At 37.7% G+C, this 21,221-nt stretch overlaps 4 protein-coding genes across 5 annotated transcripts; all 4 read left to right on the top strand.

Moving 5' to 3' along the window:
• Positions 1–526: 526 nt before the first annotated feature.
• On the top strand, positions 527–4,219 carry LOC125474340 (senescence-associated carboxylesterase 101-like). The gene is made up of 4 exons (XM_048577892.1): positions 527–558; positions 1,530–1,884; positions 2,244–2,801; positions 3,022–4,219. Exons 1-4 carry the CDS (start codon positions 542–544, stop codon positions 3,889–3,891), a joined length of 1,800 nt encoding a protein of 599 aa, XP_048433849.1. The 5' UTR covers positions 527–541; the 3' UTR covers positions 3,892–4,219.
• A 1,534-nt stretch (positions 4,220–5,753) lies between these two features.
• LOC125474341 (GPI ethanolamine phosphate transferase 1-like) lies at positions 5,754–10,335 on the top strand. 2 transcript variants are annotated; one of them, XM_048577894.1, is made up of 6 exons: positions 5,754–6,332; positions 6,895–7,065; positions 7,199–7,297; positions 7,379–7,437; positions 8,555–8,660; positions 8,778–9,256. In XM_048577894.1, the coding sequence occupies exons 2-6, from the start codon at positions 7,006–7,008 to the stop codon at positions 8,820–8,822; spliced, it is 369 nt and encodes a 122-aa protein (XP_048433851.1). In that variant the 5' UTR covers positions 5,754–6,332; positions 6,895–7,005; the 3' UTR covers positions 8,823–9,256. The 2 variants fall into 2 exon arrangements, with proteins under 2 accessions (XP_048433851.1, XP_048433852.1); XM_048577895.1 differs by lacking the exons at positions 8,555–8,660; positions 8,778–9,256 and adding an exon at positions 10,202–10,335.
• Positions 10,336–10,412: 77 nt separating this feature from the next.
• On the top strand, positions 10,413–15,385 carry LOC103928442 (senescence-associated carboxylesterase 101). The gene is made up of 4 exons (XM_048577893.1): positions 10,413–10,565; positions 12,714–13,068; positions 13,437–13,982; positions 14,203–15,385. Exons 1-4 carry the CDS (start codon positions 10,555–10,557, stop codon positions 15,070–15,072), a joined length of 1,782 nt encoding a protein of 593 aa, XP_048433850.1. The 5' UTR covers positions 10,413–10,554; the 3' UTR covers positions 15,073–15,385.
• Positions 15,386–19,817: 4,432 nt separating this feature from the next.
• Positions 19,818–20,974, top strand: LOC125467881 (peroxidase 63-like). Its single transcript, XM_048577896.1, has one exon. The coding sequence runs from the start codon at positions 19,832–19,834 to the stop codon at positions 20,813–20,815; it is 984 nt and encodes a 327-aa protein (XP_048433853.1). The 5' UTR covers positions 19,818–19,831; the 3' UTR covers positions 20,816–20,974.
• Positions 20,975–21,221: the final 247 nt, after the last annotated feature.

Genomic DNA, 21,221 nt, shown 5'->3' on the forward strand with positions numbered 1-21,221 from the left:
AGTAGAAGCAAAGAAAAGAAAAAGACGACCACATTGTATTGCTGGTAGGTGAACTCAGAAAAAGACGACCATCGGTCAACGGCCATACCCGAGCCCTCATATTCACTCGTTAGATTCCTTTGTAAATTTCTTTGCATCCTTCCTCGAATGTTCAGTCGTTAAACTCAGTAATGTATTAACCTGCACCGGAATATTCGTTGCGGGGAGGAGGAAATAAATAATGCAAGTGGGAATAATCTACCTGAATTTTAACACGTAAACGTACAAAAGAAGCCGAGGAAAAGCATCGATACAAAGGTCTAGGGCCCTCCCTTTTCCTCCGAGAAGCTTTCAGGAACAAGTTGCGTTGACGACGACCTAGACTTTGCTGTGCATTTGGACTTGGTGAGAAGTTTCGTCGTGGGGCCTTTTGATTGGTGGGAGAAAGACTTCCATAATATTAATAATAACGATGGGAATAATTATTCTATAAAAGCAGAGACAGGACCATTCTGGTATCCAGTTTTCTCCATCTACCGTGTGTTTGAAGCAGATCAAAAGCATGAAGATGAACGACCAGTAAGTAAACTTCGACTTCAAACTCCTCCGATCCTTGTTTTTCTTTGAATCCTTTGCCATGATTTTTCTTGTGTTATCTTGATTAAGCGGAAAATGGTATGGAATTGCTAAAAGTGTGTTTTTTCAACAATCAAAAGTTCTTATGGTTGAATCTGGCAAAAAAAAAAAAAACTTGCAAAACGCTTTTCGATAGACGGTATAAGCTCTTTTCGGAGAAGCATGTGCTATGTCCGCCTTCCACAAGCACTTCTATATTTTCAAGTGCTTTTTCGAAGAGCACTTGAGTATTTAATAAACATTGCTATATGTTCATGGTAAAAGATAAGTGCTTATGAGTAAAGTGAATCTTACGAAATACAACAGCTTAATAATCGTCCTGATAGTTTACCAAAGTGCAATTTCAATCTTACAAATATTTTGCTAAGTGGCTACGTTAGAAATAGGTAGTATTATCCACGCACTTATTTTTACTTGTCATGCACCTCTTAATTTTTGGATCGTCAGATCAAATGAAGTGAGGAAGACCCATGAACAATAATTAACAAGGGTGTGTGAGAGGTGAAAATGGGTTGGGGAAGAACACTTTGCTAGAAATATGACGAAATGTCTTTAGAAAACTAGCTTGTTTGAAATATTTTTTAAACCAATTCTTAGTAAAAATGTAAGTAAAGTTTGGAAAAGCACTTGCAGTGCTTCCTTGTAAAAAGCACATAATTAGTGTTTTTTTGAAGGAAGCACTTTAAATACTTCTTGTAAGTGCTTTTGGAATCTAAAACTATTTTCTTTAAAAACGTTTTCAATTATTTTAAAAGCAATTCCAAACAACATGTAATTAAAAATACTTTTGGTGGTTAGACTGATATTTTTAGCTATTTCAACATAAGTTTCAAGCATGTTTGTTATTATAGTTGGATGCTATTTGCTTACACCCTCCATTTAACTTTGCTTCAAATTTTTGTTGGTGATGACAGAATTAGCAGTGCTGGGCTTGAACTAGCAAATGTGCTGGTGACTTCTCCTCCCCTGCACCAGTCATGGGATGCGGTTCAGAACCAAAAGCTCCAGACAGCTGCTGATCCGAATGCAAAAATGGCCTTATACATTAGTGAAACCAAGCACTCAAACACCATCATCATATCTTTTCTTACTTCACCCGTCACGCTTCACGATCAACAGCCGATGGTTTCGTCGTTGACTCTCAAGGACAAAGGTTTTTCTCTCTTTGAGTTTTTGTGCAGCAAAAACGCCCCAAGTTTCTCCGTCAATGAATTGGCAATCGAATTCTTCAAATTTAACCACAAAAACCTCGATAATTTGCGAAAAGAGGTGCGTATTATTGCCTCTCTGATAACTGATAATGTTTAACGGCTTTGACGACTCTTAATGTTAGTGAGAAACAGTTAAAAATCATATTTATATTTCACTTAATTAGTTTGGCTTCTTTGACAAACTGTTAATGTTCACGAAAAACGCTTACAAATCCCTCATTTATAGAGTTATGAGAGCCGGATATATTAACAATGGATTCCTTTCTTTGTTTGTTTCAAAACCGAGTTTAAGTGTGTTTTTTTATTTTTTTATTTTTTATTTTAAACTATGAATGTAGTTTGAGGAACTTAATTGTAAAGACGTCTCCGAATTGATTATATGTTCAGTAATTGATTAACTTTTATGTAATATTTCAGCTGGTAGAAAGCAGCAAATCCTCACGGATAGTTATCACCGGACATTCTTTTGGAGGTGCTGTGGCTACCCTTTTCACCTTATGGCTGCTACAAAGCCTTGACTTGTCGAAAGCGAAACGCCCACTTTGCATCACTTTCGGTTCACCCTTGATCGGTGACCAACAACTCCGAAAATGTGTGTTGGAATTCTCAACATGGAGTTCTTGCTTCTTGAATGTAGCCTCCATCAATGATCCTGTACCTAAAATCTTCCTAACTTCGCAAGGGAGTGGTTATAAGCCTTTCGGAACATTCCTACTGTGCTCCTCTTCGGGTGGTTCTTGCTTTGAGGACGCTGATGCCATTTTGCAACTATTGGTGGAAACCAGCTCTCAATGTGTTCAAAATCCAGCTCCGAATTCAGGGACTCAGTTCTTTGATTACGGAAAGATTTTGAATGATCTCAAGACTAAGGCATTGTTTAGAGATGTCTTTGAGTTGGTTGAAGAGGATAGAGTTCCACTTAAAGCTGGAATTAAAACACAGTTGGCAGCAATATTAGGAGTTCTCAGCTCACAGGTATCAAACTTTCAACAGAAATATCTGATTTGATGATGATTTAGGGAAATGGTTTCCACACAAACCTGTTTATTTCCATCTCTTGATTCTTCTTTGATTTATTTAATCCAAAGACTAGAAATAAACATGGGTGTGCAATGGGAGAATACGAGTTTTGCGGAAATCACCTCCCATGTTTACTTCTAGCTACTAACTTTTCTCTCAACTCCTTTTGTAAAAGTCACTGCAGCAGCAAGAACCCAACATAGAATTCGAAAGTCTGATAAAAAAGATGGTCACTCACGAACGTAATCTAGTGAGCCAGAAGACGAAGGTTTACAGTTCTTTCTTGAATTTGAATGAGGCTAAAAAGTACATGGTCAACATGGAATGGTACAAGAAGGAGTCCAAGGACATGAAAATTGGATACTATGACAGGTACAGAAACAAGCGTTACCCAAGTGACATTATTGCCCAAGAGTACAAGAAGAAGCTCTATAATTATTGGCATGACACGGTTACAGAAGCTGCGAACAAGCCCCAGACAGAAGGAGCCGCAATGCGTGTCCGTTTTCTTTTTGCTGGAACGAATTACAGAAGGATGATCGAACCGCTCCACATTGCTGAGTACTACAAGGAAGGTGGAAAAAATTACGTAGAGGAAAGGCCTCCACATTTCGTTCTTTTGGAGCAATGGTTCAAGGAAGATGAGAAAAAGAAGAAGGAAAAGAGAGAGAGGGAAGAAAGGGAGAACCCGCAACTGCGCAGCGCAAGCAAGTCCAACTCAAAAGCGAAGAGTGTGGCTTCTAGTCTGAATGATGATTCATGTTTTTGGGTGCACGTCGAGGAAGCGCTTATCTTGTGCGACGAACTAGCGAGTAATCCAGATGCCAAGCAAAAGCTGATCGAATTTGAGCATTACGTGCTGGATACGCTCGAGAATTTCGCAGTGACTCCTGATATTTTCTTGGCGCAGAGCAGCTTCATGCGATGGTGGAACAAGTATAAAGAGATTGTGGGAAGTAGCTACTCCTCAAAATTCACAGACGCCATGAGGCTTCACACTTATCGCAAGTACGAGGATGGGGTCTCGGTTCTTGCTGTTCCATAATTCAAGATAATTAAGTTTTAAGCAAGCAATTAAGTCAGATAAAGCAAGATTAGTTTTCCTGTATTGCTCGTGATTTTGTAGAGAATGACGTGCAGTACTTGCAGGACTTGTCGGTGCTACTACGTTTGAATGTTTTGTTTGTGGTTTCTTTTTGTTTTGGGCTCTAGCATCTACCTCTCTTGTAAGAAAAATAATGTGTGGGGGAATGGTTTCAATTATAATGTTGTAATTTCCACATCATAAAAGTAATGACACTACTTGTATTTTGATTTCGCTAAGTTTGAGAGCTACCCTAATCAACATTTATAATAAATTGAGACTTGCGTTTCTTGTGGTTTGCGTTGTATTAATCTTCATATGAACCTATAAAGTACAAAAGCTTAATCTAGTAAATACATATTTTAGCCAAATGACCTAGTGTGGAACTGGGATTCGAAGTTAAAGTAGAAATACTCACGTATCTCATACCTTTCTGATGTTTTTCACATAACACGCAACGTGTGATTAAGGAACAAAATGGTATGCACCTCGAGATAGGTAAGTCCATCTCCTAGTGAATTAGTTTGAAATGATGAAGTCACGTGATGCGTAAGAAACGAAGAATGGATTTTACAGCCTGGGACACAGTACATATATATTTTACAACTTCATGTATGTATGCTTTGGATGAGGCAGGCCCTCCCCATCAAACTCAAACTCTAACTAGTTATGAGACTCACTCCACATCGAACTCTAACGATCCGAATCGTCTATTTTGTAAATCTTGATTCAAACACCATTCTTGCAAAAATTTAAGTCCAAAACCATTTGTCAATTTAAGTATCACGATAAAATTTCAATATTTTATTAGAACAAAATGTTCATCAGTTTCTTTACAATTCGAATCATTAAAATTTGATATGGTATCATTTTCTTAAGATAAGGTAGTGATTTAGATAGAAACTGTCAATTTGCCATGCCAAATATTAGGAAAGTAGAGTAGAGTGTGGACATGAGAAGAAAACCCAGCTTGGATATGGGACCCACATGCACATGCAAATGCAAATGCAAATGCAAATGCAAATGCAAATGCAGTTCTCATCAATCTCAACAATCTTCAACAAACCTTTTTGTTTTGATTCAAACAGTTACCCACTTTCTGGCTATCTGCTCGGTGGGCAAGGAGCATTTTTACTCTTTACTTTATAAGTTTAACTGCCCATTAAAAATTTATTTTTTTGAAAACCAAAATTGGTTTCAGAATTTTCTTTTCAATTTTTGGCTTTCAAACGAATCTTATGATGTTTATACGGGCAAAATTCATTAAAGTGTGCATGAACAAAGAGGAGCACGTCTAAACCGAGAAAAAGTCTAAATTTTTGTATGTGGTTTAATATCTTAATAAATGAAGTGTTAGATTTTTATCTATGCTTTTAGGGTTCGAAATCCTCTCATTTGTTAAATTATTGTAATACTTTGAACATTCTCTAATAATATGGTACGAATTTATCGCTACCGTGATATTCCAATCAAACAAAACAATGACATGTGTACATTTTTAAATACGTGACATTGTATAGTTAAATTGATCAAGGTGCTACGTGGAAGAGGATCATCTTTGAATTCAATTTGTAAGAATTCTAGGGATTCTCACATCATAGTCGTTCATCGTACATTGTATGATCAATTTTCGTCAAGTACTATTTATGTTTAATTTTAAATAACAAAAAATCAAATAATTTCTGATCACACACGATAAATAACTAAAATATGAGAATCTTTAATATCCGGATAGAATCCAAATCCGTACTGCATGACGATAAAACCGTTCTCTCTAAAATTAGCTCGACATTGTCCTTTTTTAAGTTGGGTAAACACATAATTAGCCCCTGGATTCGAAAATACAACTGGATGATTCAATGGAACGCTAGTCGAAATTGTGACGGGACACGAGACCTCTCTCTCTATTTCTCTCTCTCTCTCTCTCTCTCTGTCTTCCTCCTCCTCTGAGCATCCAAAAAGCTCATTTCTTCCTTCGAGCTACCGCCCGCCAGCTGAAGCAGTTGCAGAAGCAGCAGCAGCCGCAGAGAGAAGCTAAGCATGGCGGCATTCCTCATTGTCCTCCTCACATCTCTACTAGCTCTCACCACTCTCCCCGCCGCCGAATCCCGACTCTACACCAACTACTACCAAAAATCGTGCCCGAGAGGCAGATCATGAATCCCACCACCGCCGCAGCCACTTTCCGCCTCTTCTTCCACGACAGCCTCGCCAACGGCTGCGACGCCTCCACCCTCCTCTCCTCCACCCCCATCAACAAGGCGATGGAGAAGCTCGGCGTGTTAGGGATTGAGACCGGAAGGCGGGGAGAGATTAGGCACAGGTGTCGATATCAACCTCTCATAGAACAAAAAAGCAGGACCCACTCGCTGTGCACCAGATCATAAATTGGTCCATCGCTGGTATGCGTTTTAACTCTTCCCTATTAGGTTAATATTTATACTTCCATTATTTTCAGCAAATGGTCTCTTGTCCGGCTTACTTCCATATTTCTCGTTTTTGCTCCCACATTTCTTGGATTCCTGGCATCGTAGGGATCCTGAAATCGTAACAGTTCATTGTATATCGTGAAGTCAATTTTTGTTAAATATTATTTATATTTAATTTTAAATTTTAAAATGATTTCTGATCCTACAATGTACAATAAACGGTTATAATTAAAGGATAGCTACGATGCTTTTCCACATTTCTTCTATTATCTATCGGGTACAATCCATCCATATGCTAACTTTTATAGTTGCCTTTATTTAGCAGTTTTTTTTTTTTTTTTTTAAAAAGATTGTTATTGGCATTTCAAAAATCTTATTCTATACTTCAAACTTTCTATATTTGGAAAGAAAAATACACTTGTAAGGAGTATAGAATGAGATTTTTAAAGTGCCAATACTATTTTCCTTTTTTAATATGCATAATGTTAGGATGATTTTTTTTTTATCTTTTCCTTCATTCTCAAAACATATGCAGATATGAAGCTGTTTTCTACGGTGCTCTGTCCCTTGTACTCATCTCTTGGATACTAGTTGAAAACACATTTACTCAAGTAAGGTGAAAAGGTCGTCAAGTTCCTTTAGCGATATGGAGGATAACGTCATACTTGACGGTAGATACTCTGACGTGAGAATTCCGTTAATCTTTGTAAGTCCTTTCTCTTTTCTTTTTGGAAAATATTTGTCTGATTGTTGGAGAAATTTAATGATATACATTGCCCAGTCTTTTTGATAATTTTACTGCTCATCATGGTACTCTCGGATGTCTTTTGTGGTTTTAGATGGTTTTATTCAATGCTGCTTTCTTTGGAACGGGAAACTTTGCCAGTATTGCAAGTTTTGAGATTTCATCAGTGTATCAGTTCATTACTGTCTTCAGTGTAAGTGAAGGTTGAACTTTCCTGAGTACTTATCGGATTAGTCGCTACTACTTATCTGATATTATTTGCTTCTAATTGCAGCCATTTCTCATGGCCGCCTTACTTATCTTCAAGTTGTTCATTCCATTCCTGCTAGTCATGTAAGTACAATTACAATTTTGTGTGTGATACGTGGTTGCAAGCTGTTGAAACGTCCTTCGAGGGACAGGCCCGCAAACAGTGGCAGAGAGCCTGAGCAACCAAGCCCAGCGTGTGCTGGCGATGGAGCCCGAGCGGGCCCGAGGGAGAGGCCTGGCACGAGTTGCCAACCCGAGAGCCCAAAGGCAACGCGACGTGGGTTGACGTCAGGGCGATGTCAGTCATAATATAAATTTAATAAAAATATTAAATATTAAATATTAATAAATAAAAAAACAAGTAAAATTAAAAAAAAAAATTAAAAATTGTAAAACCCAAGCTTCAAACTCAACGGCTCTCGCCGGAGTTCGTCGCCGAGGTTGATGAACACCCACAGACAAATGGCAGAGATCCAATCCCTTCTCCGCCGCAATTGCCGCCACACCCCACACCGCCTTTGCCCCCTCGCGATCCTCCTCCTTCCACTGACACACCCAGATCAAACAATTTGGGATTTGTTTTTGGGGGAAAGAGGAGAGAGAGAGAGAGTTTGGTTAGGGAGCGGGAAGATCGAGACTGTTGATGGAGGCTGAGGTGGGTGGGATGGTGAAGATAGAGGAAGAGAGGCGGCGGTGGTGGGGTGGTGAAGATGGAGGAAGAGAGGCGACGAGGGTTTGGGTGCGTCGGAGGGGGGGGACCACGGGTTCAAAAGAAGGGGTTTGGGCTTTTGGAATGGTGCGTTGGCACCATGTGAAAGAGTAGAAGAAAAATAATAATAATAATAATAATAATAATAATAAAGGTTTTGGAATGGTGTAGTACACCACGTGAAAAGAAAAAAAATTAATAGAAAATAGTACAACGAGATCGATTAAAAATCCTATCCGAAATTAAAATAAAATTATTTTGTATTATTTGAAAAAAAAAACTAATATTTTATTACCTATTGTCAAGGCTATTCAAGTGCAATGGTGGAAATGCAAAAGGTAATTACCGTTCATTAAGAGCAGTTATTATTCATTGGATGAATTAAATAGTGAATAGCCTGAGGGAGGGTTTTCCACGGTGGAAGTGCTCTTAAGGCATAAGAAATTGTAAGCAATTGGGTTCTCATATAATTTTTGTTCGACTCACTTGCAGATGTGTATTCAGTGCAATAGCAAAGCTAAACCGACTTCCACGGTTGGCATGCTATTTTCTCGTTATACTATTTTCAGACGTAATGACTATGCATTTTTTCTTCCTGGTAAGTTACTATACTCTTCAGATTTTGGACTCGTAAATTTTTCCCACCGCACCTGTTTCTTGTAACAATACGAGAGTACCCAATAAAGTAACCACACTATACATACTACACGTGCAGGGACGAATGCTTCTTATCATACAGCATCAGAACAGTCGTTTCTAGCAAATTGGTAACAGCATCAGCCACTTCGAAATCATGAGTGCTCAGGTTGTCTTTGTGCTTTTTCTCTTTGCTCTCACGAACATATAATCGAAAGATATCGACATTGGTTCAGTGGAAGCAATTTAGGTCGTGTTAAATTGGGACTTTGGGCATCAAAATAAGTCACCAGTGTTCAGGAAAAGCAAGCATTAACGCTGCTAAGGCACACCTCTTTCTGTCTTATGCAATTTTTTGCCCTTTATTCCTACAACTGCTGATTGCTCGTACAAAGTTCGATTAAAATTTAATGCGAGTCAGAGCAACGGGATTTTCCAAGTGTTCCCCAAAGATCGCACAACGTTCGATTGAAATTTTGGCACTCTTCTCACATGTCTTGATTAGTTGATACGATTTAACCAGTTATCCCATTTAGATATTCATTGATCAATTTTTAACTAAATCTAACAAGTGCAAACTCCTCTTTTGGCTGTCTGAAATATTTGATTGATCACAGATCTATCTTCCATCTTGAAACAATAAAAGTCAGCCCTATATTGGGAGAAATTCTTGGCTGCGAACGACCAGACTACATGGCTGTCTAAGAGCATTTTTAATCGGAGTCCCACCACTATTTTTGAAGACTCATTTACGAACTTAAGAGGAATATACTTGTTCCTAAAAGAAAATTAGTTCCAATGGGAGTGTCTTTATAGTATAATCTTTAAATTTAGGGATTACAAGTTAAAAAATCATTGTTAATTTCACAGGAGTTGATCTAAACCGTAAAAAAACAAAAACAAAAAAACCCCCAAAAATACTTTCATAACTCTTGTTTTCTCAGCAACAGGTGAGAAAAGTAACGGCATCTGCCCCATTGGGAGCTGGTATTCTAGAATCCCATCACGTGCTGGGAACTTCATCTGAAAAAAGTTGAACTTCCAATATAAAACTAAGAATAATACCATCTACATACACATCTCTACGCAATCTTTAATTGTAAGGTAATTTTTGGGGTCTCTGGACAGTCCCCTATATTATAGGGACTGGAGTTCCAATCCACTGAAAGTCACCAAGTTCTTAACTTTAAGGACACGCGGTGGTAAGGATCAAGTATTGGGACAAACACCCATTCTTGCCGATGGTCCCACCCTGCGCTCCTTGCGCGCGTGTGAGCGTCCGAACTCAAGGATTGCCCCTTGTAATTTGTAAAAGCAAAGAATAGAAAAGACGACCGTATTGTATTGCTGGTAGGTGAACTCAGAAAGAAACAGAACTGTCAACGGCCATACCTGAGCCCTCAGATTCACTCGTTAGATTTCTTTGTAAATTTCTTTGCATCCTTCCATGAACGTTCAGTTAAAATCAGCAATATATTAACCCGCTTCGAATATTCGTTGCAGGGCACAAGAGGAAATAAATAATGCAAGTGGGAATAATTAACCTGAATTTTAACACGTAAACGTACAGGAGAAGCCGGGGAAAAGCATCAAGGCAAAGGTCTAGGGCCCTCCCTTTCCCTCCGAGAAGCTTTTAGGAACAATTTGCGTTGACGACGACCTAGACTTTGCTGTGCATCGTCGACTTGGTGGAAGTTTCGTCGTGGGGCCTTTTGATTGGTGGGAGAAAGACGTCCATAATATTAATAATAACGATAGGATTAATTATTCTATATAAATAGAGACAGGAGGACTATTCTGCTATCCAGTTTTCTCCATCTACCGTGTGTTTCAAGCAGATCGGCAAAAGCTTGAAGATGAACGACCAGTAAGTCAACTTCGACTTCAAACTCCTCCGATCCTTGTTTTCCTTTGAATCCTTTGCCATGATTTTTCTTGTGTTATCTTGATTAAGTGGAAAATGGTCTGGAATGGCTAAAAGTGTGTTTTTTCAACAATCAAAAGTTCTTATGGTTGAATCTGGCAAAAAAAAAAAGGGAAACTTAATATGAGTCCAATTTTATGAGCCATTATTAGTTATAGTCCAATTTTGTTTTAAATTTTGGGTTAGGTACAATGATTTATTATCCACTTAAGCTTATTTGTATTTTCTTGCCAAATTTACCCTCAAATTGACTAATTAAGTAATTACTGTTTTTTTTAATTTATGATTAATGTTAATCTTATCCTTAATTATAGGATTAGGGATTGAAATCTCTTTTTTTCTTCTCATTTCCCCAACCGTTAATTTCTATTTTCTTGTTTCAATTCTCTTTTCTTGTTTCTCCCTCACAATATCTTTCTCTTTGTTATTTTGCCGAGTAATCTTCTTCCATAATATTCCTTTTCTCCTCCTCTTCCATAAGAATGATGAATATACATTTGATTGGTTAAAAAAAAAAAAAACAAATTGCATTTGTGTTTTGGATTCTTCGTCTTTTTTTTTTTTTTTGAAGTTCTATCGAATTAGCATTTTCTCTAGTGTTTCCTCCCTCAATATCATTTTTCTTCCCCATTTTTTTTTTTGTTTTATCTACCTATATCACTTGTCCTTTTTTTTTTTTTTTTATATTATAATGTACATGTATAGTGAATAATTGTATTTATCTACCTATATATATATATATATATATATATATTATATTCTGTTGATAATTTAAGATTAATTGTGTTTATCTACCTGTACCATAGGATTTTTTTATAATACTCTACCCATATTAGAGATTAATTGCATATGTATCATATGTACCTATATCATAGTTGCATTATCTACCTACAACACAGATTAGTTGCATTATCTACCTACAACACAGATTAGTTGCATTATCTACCTACACCATAGTTTAATTAGATATTATTTAAATATATCTTCATGACATATTTTGTATTTATGTACCTATATCATAGGTTTTTTTCTTTTTGTAATCTACTTTTATCAAGAATGTATATCACAATAGATTTTGTTGTTGATAAACATGCCATGAATTTTAATTTTAATTTTTTTCCTTGGATATTGAATGGATTAAAGGCTTTAATGATTCAAAATTTTGATAAATCAAGAAATTTAAATATATTTTCATTTAGATTATAAAAGGGCAAAATAGACATAAAAAAGATCAGTTGAACCTAAACGCACATGGAATTGGACTCAATTGGAAAGTAGCTCAATTTTTTGGACTCGGATCTAAATGCCCCAAAAAAAAAACACTTGCAAAACGCTTTTAGATAGACGGTATAAGCTCTTTTAGGAGAAGCATGTGCTATGTCCGCCTTCTACAAGCACTTCTATATTTTCAAGTGCTTTTTCGAAGGGCACTTGAATATTTAATAAACATTTCTATATGTTCATGGTAAATAATAAGTGCTTATGAGTAAAGTGAATCTTACGAAATACAATAGCTTAATTATCGTCCTTATAGTTTACCAAATTGCAATTTCATTCTTCCAAGTATTTGATGAAGTGGCTTCGTTAGAAATAGGTAGTATTATTCACGCACTTATTTTTACTTGTCATACATCTCTTAATTTTCGGGTCGTCAGATCAAATGAAATGAGGAATATCAAGGAACAATAATTTTCAGAAATAACACTTTGCTAGAAATATGACGAAATTTCTTTAGAAAACTAGTTTGTTTGAAATAATTTTTAAACCAATTCTTACTAAAAATATAAGTAAAGCCTGAAAAAACATTTGCAGTGCTTCTTTGCAAAAAACACATAATTATTGTTTTTTGAAGGAAGCACTTCAAATACTTCTTGTAAGTGTTTTTAAAATCTAAAAATATTTTCTCTAAAAAACTTTTAATTATTTTAAAAGTGCATCCAAACGAAATGTAATTAAAAATACTTTTGGTGGTTAGACTGACATTTTCAGCTATTTCAACAGAAGTTTCAAGCATGTTTGTTATTATAGTTGGATGCTATTTGCTTACACCCTCCATTTAACTTTGCTTCAAATTTTTGTTGGTGATGACAGAATTAGCAGTGCTGGGCTTGAACTAGCAAATGTGCTGGTGACTTCTCCTCCCCTGCACCAGTCATGGGACGCGGTTCAGAAGCAAAAGCTCCCGACAGCTGCTGATCCGAATGCACAAATGGCCTTATACATTAGCGAAACCAAGCACTCAAACACCATCATCGTATCGTTTCTTACTTCACCCGTCACGCCTCACGATCAACAAGTGATGGTTTCGTCGTTGACTCTCAAGGACGCAAGTTTTCCTCTCTTTGAGTTTTTGTGCAGCAAAAACACCCCAAGTTTCTCCGTCAATGAATTGGCAATCAACTTCTTCAAATTGAACCTCACAAACCTCGATAATTTGCGAAAAGAGGTGTGTATTATTGTCTCTCTGATAACCGATAATGTTTAACCACTTTGACGACTCTTAATGTTAGTGAGAAACAGTTAAAAATCATATTTATATTGCTAGATTACTTTTCACTTAATTAGTTTGGCTTCTTTGACAAACAGTTAATGTTAACGGAAAACGCTTACAAATCCCTCATTTATAGAGTTATAAGAGCCGGATATATTAACAGTGGAGTCCTTTCTTTGTTTGTTTCAAAACCGAGTTTAAGTGTTCTTTTTTTTTTTTTTTTTGTTACTATGAACGAAGTTTGAGGAACTTATTTGTAAGGACTTCTCCGAATTGATTATATAGAAATTCAGTAATTGATTAACTTTTATGTAATATTTCAGCTGGTAGCTAGCAGCAAATCCTCACGGATAGTTATCACTGGACATTCTTTTGGAGGTGCTGTGGCTACCCTTTTCACCTTATGGCTGCTACAAATCCTCGACTTGTCGAAAGCGAAACGCCCCCTTTGCATCACTTTCGGTTCACCCTTGATCGGTGACGAAAATCTCCGACAATGTGTGTTGGAATTCTCAACATGGAGTTCTTGCTTCTTGAATGTAGCCTCCATCAATGATCCTGTACCTAAAGTCTTCCTAACTTCGCAAGCGAGTGGTTATAAGCCTTTCGGAACATTCCTACTGTGCTCCTCTTCGGGTGGTTCTTGCTTTGAGGACGCTGATGCCATTTTGCAACTATTGGTGGAAACCAGCTCTCATTCAGTTCCGAATTCAGGGACTCAGTTCTTTGATTACGGAAAGATTTTGAATGATCTCAAGACTAAGGCATTGTCTAGAGATGTCTTTGAGTTGGTTGAAGAGGATAGAGTTCCACTTAAAGCTGGAATTAAAACACAGTTGGCAGCACTATTAGGAGTTCTCAGCTCACAGGTATCAAACTTTCAACAGAAATATCTGATTTGATGATGATTTAGGGAAATGGTTTCCGCACAAACCTGTTTATTTCCATCTCTTGATTCTCCTTTGATTTATTTAATCCAAAGACTAGAAATAAACACGGGTGTGCGAGGGGAGAATACGAGTTTTGCGGAAATCACATCCCATGTTTACTTCTAGCTACTAACTTTTCTCTTAACGCCTTTTGTAAAAGTCATTGCAGCAGCAACAACCCAAAATTGAATTCGAAGGTCTGATAAAAAAGATGGTCACTCACGAACGTAAACTAGCGATCCAGAAGACGAAGGTTTACAGTTCTTTCTTGAAATTGAATGACATTAAAAAGTACATGGCCAACATGGAATGGTACAAGAAGGAGTCCAAAGACATGGGAATTGGATACTATGACAGGTACAGAAACAAGCGTTACGCAAGTGACATTAATGCCGAAGAGTACAAGAAGAAGCTCTCAAACTATTGGCTTGACACGGTTACAGAAGCTGCGAACAAGCCCCAGACAGAAGGAGCCGCAATGCGTGTCCGTTTTCTTTTTGCTGGAACGAATTACAGAAGGATGATCGAACCGCTTCACATTGCTGAGTACTACAAGGAAGGTGGAAAAAATTACATAGAGGAAAGGCCTCGGCATTTCGTTCTTTTGGAGCAATGGTACAATGAAGAGGAGAAAAAGAAGAAGGAAAAGAGAGAGAGGGAAGAAAGGGAGAACCCGCAACTGCGCAGCGCAAGCAAGTCCAACTCAAAAGCGAAGAGTGTGGCTTCTAGTCTGAATGATGATTCTTGTTTTTGGGTGCACGTCGAGGAAGCGCTTATCTTGTGCGACGAACTAGCAAGTAATCCAGATGCGAAGCAAAAGCTGATCGAATTTGAGCGTTACGTGCTGGATACGCTCGAGAATTTCGCAGTGACACCTGATATTTTCTTGGCGCAGAGCAGCTTCATGCGATGGTGGAACAAATATAAAGAGATTGTGGGAAGTAGCTACTCCTCAGAACTCACAGATGTCATGAAGCGTCGCACTTATCGCAGGTATGCCGATGGGGTCTCGGTTCTTGCTGTTCTATAATCCAAGATAATTAAGTTTTACGCAAGCAATTAAATCAGATAAAGCAAGATTAGTTTTGCTGTATTCCTCCCGATCTTCATAGAGAAAGACGGGCAGTACTTGCAGGACTTGTTGGTGCTACTACGTTTGAATGTTTTTGTTTGTGGTTTCGTGTTGTTTTGGGCTCTAGCATCAACCTCTCTCGTAAGAAAAATAATGTGTGGGGGAATTGTTTTCAATTATAATGTTGTAATTTCCACTTCATAACAGTAATCACGCTTCTTGTATTTTGATTTCACTAAGTTTATAATAAATTGAAACTTGGCGTTTGTCATGGTTTGCGTTGTATTAATCTTCATATGAACTTATAAAGTACAAAAGCTTAATCTAGTAAATACATATTTTAAACAAGTGACAAAGTGTGGAAACGGGATTCAAAGCTGAAGTAGAAATATTTACATATCCCATAGTGTATGCCTTCTGATGCTTTTTCACATAGCACGCAACGTGTGATTAAGAAACTAAGGATGTGTTTACGTATCCGTAATCAGAAAGAGAATGTAGAGTTGAATTCCAATTACGGAGTACTTTGGTGTTTACTAAACATGGAGGAATCAAAAAAGCAGTGGGGCCCACACAAATTTTGGAATTCAATTCCTTGTATTGGTGCAATTGGATTTCCTAGATATAGGTGGTAATTCAATTCCTGATTGTTTGTGTAATCGGAATGACACTTTTGTTCCCTTTGTGCCCTCACTTACTTTTTTTATTTTCAAGAGTATCCTTTATAAACCCATTAAAGTACATAAAATATTTTATTTGGGACAAGGGCATTTTAGTAATCATACTAGTTTATATTCCGATTATGCTGAATTAGTAAACGGTTTTATGAAATTCTATTCCGATTCCAGAATATTTAAGTAAACAGCTTCAACTGGAATCCGATTCTGACTTCTCCTCATTCCAACTCGTCCTCAATTCAATTCAATTCCTCTTATTTTTATTACCGTTACGTAAACGCGCCATAAATGGTATACACCTCGAGATAGGTAAGTCCATCTCCTAGTAAATTAGCTTGATGTAATGTAGTCATGTGACGCGTAAGAAACGAAGAAACGAGTGTACAACTTGGGACACAGTACATATACATTTTACAACTACATGTATGTATGCTCTGGGTGAGGCAGGTCGAGATGGATCTCCATTTTTTTCAAAAAATAAGAATTAGTTGTGAGACCCACTCCACATTGAATTTCAACGATCCGAATCGTCTATTTTCTAAATCTTGATTCATAGATCATCTTGCAAAAATTCAAGTCCGAAACCATTTACCAATTTAATTATCACGATAAAATTTCAATGTTTTATTAGAACTAAGCATTCGTCAGTTTTTTTGAACTAAATTAGATGCCTTAAATATTATCATTTAACTAATATTTTACAAAATTAATCTATAAAATATAACTTAAAAAATACATAATTCAAATCGTTAAAATTTCATATGGTATCCTTTCTTAAAATGAGATAGTGATTTAGATAGACACTGTCAATTTGACATGCCAAATATTAGGAAAGTAGAGGGTAGACATGGGAAGAAAGCCCAGCTTAGATATGGGACCCACATGCACATGCACATGCACATGCATGTGAACATCCACATCCAGTTCTCATCAATCTCAATAATTTTCAACAAACCTTTTTGTTTTGATTCAAACAGTTTCCCACTTTCGTTTCTTCCGGTCCTACTGCAATTGTCCTTTCGTGCTTTCTGCTCGGAGGGCAAGGAGCAGTTTTTTATCTTTATAAGTTTAACTGCCCATTATTATTATTATTATTTTGAAAATTAAAATTGGTTTCAGAATTTTCTTTTCAATTTTTGGTTTTCAAACGAATCTTATGATGTTTATACGATCAAAATATGTTAATGCGTATATGAACTAGGAGGAGCATGCCTAAATTGAGATATCATTCAAATTTGCATGTGATCTAATATTATAATAGATAGCGTGTTAGGTTTTTACTTATGCGCTCCCAATTAGAAACTCTCTTATTCCTAAATTATTGTGATAATTCGAACATTGTCCCTAGTAATATGGAACGAATTTATCGCCACCGTTGTGTCCTGATTTAACAAAACAATGACGTGTGTAAGTTTTTCATTACATCACATTATATAGTTAAATTGATCAAGATGCTCCCAATTAAAAACTCTCTTATTCCTAAATTATTGTGATAATTCGAACCTTGTCCCTAATAATATGGAACGAATTTATCGACACCGTTGTGTCCTGATTTAACAAAACAATGACGTGTGTAAGTTTTTCATTACATCACATTATATAGTTAAATTGATCAAGATGCTCCCAATTAAAAACTCTCTTATTCCTAAATTATTGTGATAATTCGAACCTTGTCCCTAATAATATGGAACGAATTTATCGACACCGTTGTGTCCTGATTTAACAAAACAATGACGTGTGTAAGTTTTTCATTACATCACATTATATAGTTAAATTGATCAAGATGCTACGTTACTGCAAAATCGTTCCATATAAATTGTTCTTTTAAATGGACAATATCGTCCTTTTAAAATCGGCCTGGGTCGACTATTCGATTAAGTACAACACACAATTAGCCCCTGGATTCGAAAATACAACTAGATCAATGCCATTTATACGATTCAATGGAACGCTAGTCCAAATTGGAGCGGGGCCCATTTCCTTTTTGATAAAACAGCCCCTTTGACTTTGGACCGTTGGATTAGAGACAATGATGAGCTTTCAGCACGCTGTTTAGCTTTAACGCTACGTGATCCATCACGCAATGGCCAATATACGCACCAGATACAACGTTGCACCTTTTAACCTCTCTCCCCTATTTCCACCTAATTATCTCAGCCTTCATTTAATGAGAATTTAATATCTACGATCCCTTTGCTAATAGTTGGGGGGTTTTTCTTAACTAAGTTGTGTGTACTGTGTACAAAACTGTGCAGGATAACCACAACCGTATGTTGATGACCGAAGAAATATTCCCAAAGTGGACCACAGTTTAGGTGATTTTGGAAGAATTTGAGCGTGATTGTCACACTGTCAATAATGGTAATCAGATTTAAAGAAAGATTTAGTGTTATCGAATCAGAGTTGCATGAGACCGGAGGAAGGAAGTCCTTGCTAAGGGAGGAAGAGGTTGATATTGGCGCTGTGCTTGACCTTGTTGAGGGGGATGGAGGTGCGGTCGGTTCAATACTCAGATTAACCAAAGGATGATGTTGTGTACACATGTTTTTTTAAGTCTCACATATTCGTTGTTAATTTATGTCATTTGATCATCTTCAAATCTTTTGACTCAATAATCGAAATTGATAGATGTGTGTGAAAAGTAAAAAGGGGTTAACAACACCCTTAACTGGAGGTGGCAAATCAACTCATTGGATTGTTAATGTGTATCCATTAAGACCCACGTAGTTTGATTTCACCTTACACCATTATCATCACTACCAATCTCATCTCTATAATTTGGTGATATCAAATTAAACGGGTCTTAACTGTTACTCATTAAAAACCTAATAAGTTGATTTGTCACCTCTACTCATAACCAAATAGTGTTATTAATAAGTGTATCATAATAATAAATGAAGGGTCGACATCTCATATCGCCTCCTCTCAAAAGCACGATAGTCGTAAAATAGCGTATAAACATGTGTTAGACCAAAAGTGACATAATTATATTGTGTGACAATGTGACATTCAAACTAAAAAAATATTTGTTACTCTCAAATTTAAGGAACAGTTAGCTACACTCAATATGCATCTTGACACAAATAGTTATATTCACACAATCATTTTTACCTTTCACACATCCTGATTAAGTTTTAGCTATAGATTTTTTTCAATTCATTTGATTCGACAACTGAAAATTGAGAAATGTGTGTGATAAGTAAAATGAGTGTGTAAATAACATAACCCTGTGATAATACCTGAAATTTAACTTTTTCACATTGCAATGCATAATAGACTTTTTATGAGATTAGATAACTTCAAGGTTTAGGCGTGATTAATTGAACCATAACATAAGGTGATAATGAATTACTCATTCACTTAACTCGTGAATTATACAACTAATTTAGTACTTTACTTCATTACAAGTCACGTCTACATTGCTAGGCACGGCCAACGTATAATTGACTTTATACAATGTCACAGCCATAGTACTATTGACGGGTAGAAAAGTCGTCCTCACTCACTCCATAAAATGGAAGCACATTGTCTGCTCTCCTGTTTGGATATCCTTGTATCTTCTCTTATTTTGTATGATCACGGTTAAGTCATGTCAATATTTTATATTAATTTTTTTATAAAGATAATAAGACAAAAAGCAATATGAATATAAAATATTGACGTGATTTAACCATGACCACACAAATAAGAGAGGATGAGAAGGCACCCAACAGAAGGACAGGCAATGTGCCTCCTCATAAAATAAGGGCATTTCCGTCATTCCAAATGCCTTGATCCAACCCAAAATTTAAGCGGGCCGTCCATTACTCCTAAGCACGATTCCCGTGATTGACGGTGGACAGAGTGCCACGTGGTCACTCCCTTCCCCACTCTATCTCCCCCCGGTAAATCCATCTCTTCTACTACGAGACCTCACTCCGTATTTCTCTCTCTCTGTCTTCCTCCTTCGAGCTTGCAAAAAGCTCATTTCTTCCTTCGAGCTACCGCCCGCCAGCTGAAGCAGTTGCAGAAGCAGCAGCAGCCGCAGAGAGAAGCTAAGCATGGCGGCATTCATCATTGTCCTCCTCACATCTCTACTATCTCTCACCACTCTCCCCGCCGCCGAATCCCGACTCTACACCAACTACTACCAAAAATCGTGCCCGAGATTCGCCCAAATTGTCCAAGACACCGTGACCAATAAGCAGATCATGAATCCCACCACCGCCGCCGCCACTCTCCGCCTTTTCTTCCACGACTGCCTCGCCAACGGCTGCGACGCCTCCATCCTCCTCTCCTCCACCCCCTTCAACAAGGCCGAGCGCGACGCCGACATCAACCTCTCCCTCCCCGGCGACGCCTTCGACGTCGTCGTCCGCGCCAAGACCGCCCTCGAGCTCGCCTGCCCCAACACCGTCTCCTGCGCCGACATCCTCGCCGTCGCCACCCGCGATCTCGTCACCATGATGGGGGGGCCCTTCTACAACGTCCCACTCGGCCGCCGCGATGGCCGCTTCTCCAAAGCCTCCGCCGTCGAAGGCAACCTCCCCCGCCCCGCCATGTCCATCTCCCAGCTCATCCAGGTTTTCGGGTCCAGGGGCTTCTCCGTCCAGGAAATGGTCGCCCTCAGCGGGGCCCACACCATTGGGTTCTCCCACTGCAGCGAGTTCAGCTCCTCGATTTACAACTACAGCAAGTCGGCGCAGTCCGACCCGAGTTACAACCCGAGATTCGCGTCCGGGTTGCAGCGGGCATGCGCGGATTTCAAGACAAACCCAACTCTATCCGTATTTAACGACGTTATGACGCCGAACAAATTCGACAATGTCTACTTCCAAAACTTACCAAAGGGGTTGGGGGTTTTGAAATCGGACCACGCGCTGTTTGACGACGCGAGGACGCGGCCGTTTGTGGAGCTGTACGCAAACGACCAGAACCGCTTCTTCGGGGATTTTGCCAAGGCGATGGAGAAGCTCGGCGTGTTAGGGATTCAGACCGGAAGGCGGGGAGAGATTAGGCACAGATGCGACAAGTCTAATTATTAATTAATTAATTTACGATTCGCATTTAAATAATTTGAAAAGGAGAAAAAGACTTTGTTTTAATTTCTTTGTTTTTTTTTTTTGGGTGCTTTTTTAAGTGCATTTTGTGGTGAGATCCAATATTTGTGAGAAGAAATGATAATATGTATACTTGTTTATTTATTTATTTTTGTTAAAGGGATATTTCATAAATATACATTTTTTTGTGAATTCTGCAAAATAAAATTGCGTACCAATTTTCTTCAGTAGTTTTGGTTTTATGGTAAATCCTCGATTGTACACTAGTGCCTCTGTTTAAGTGTCTTGATTTTGGAAATTGTGCGGTTTAATTAAGGTAATGGAGAAATGTTGTAATTTGATTACCTATACATTCGTTTTATTCAATTGATATATGCTCATGTAATGCAAA

This window comes from the organism of the source record quoted next, unplaced genomic scaffold, assembly GCF_019419815.1.
Source record: "Pyrus x bretschneideri cultivar Hongxiangsu unplaced genomic scaffold, Pyrus_bretschneideri_v1 Contig12, whole genome shotgun sequence".
Taxonomy (NCBI): Eukaryota; Viridiplantae; Streptophyta; class Magnoliopsida; order Rosales; family Rosaceae; genus Pyrus; species Pyrus x bretschneideri.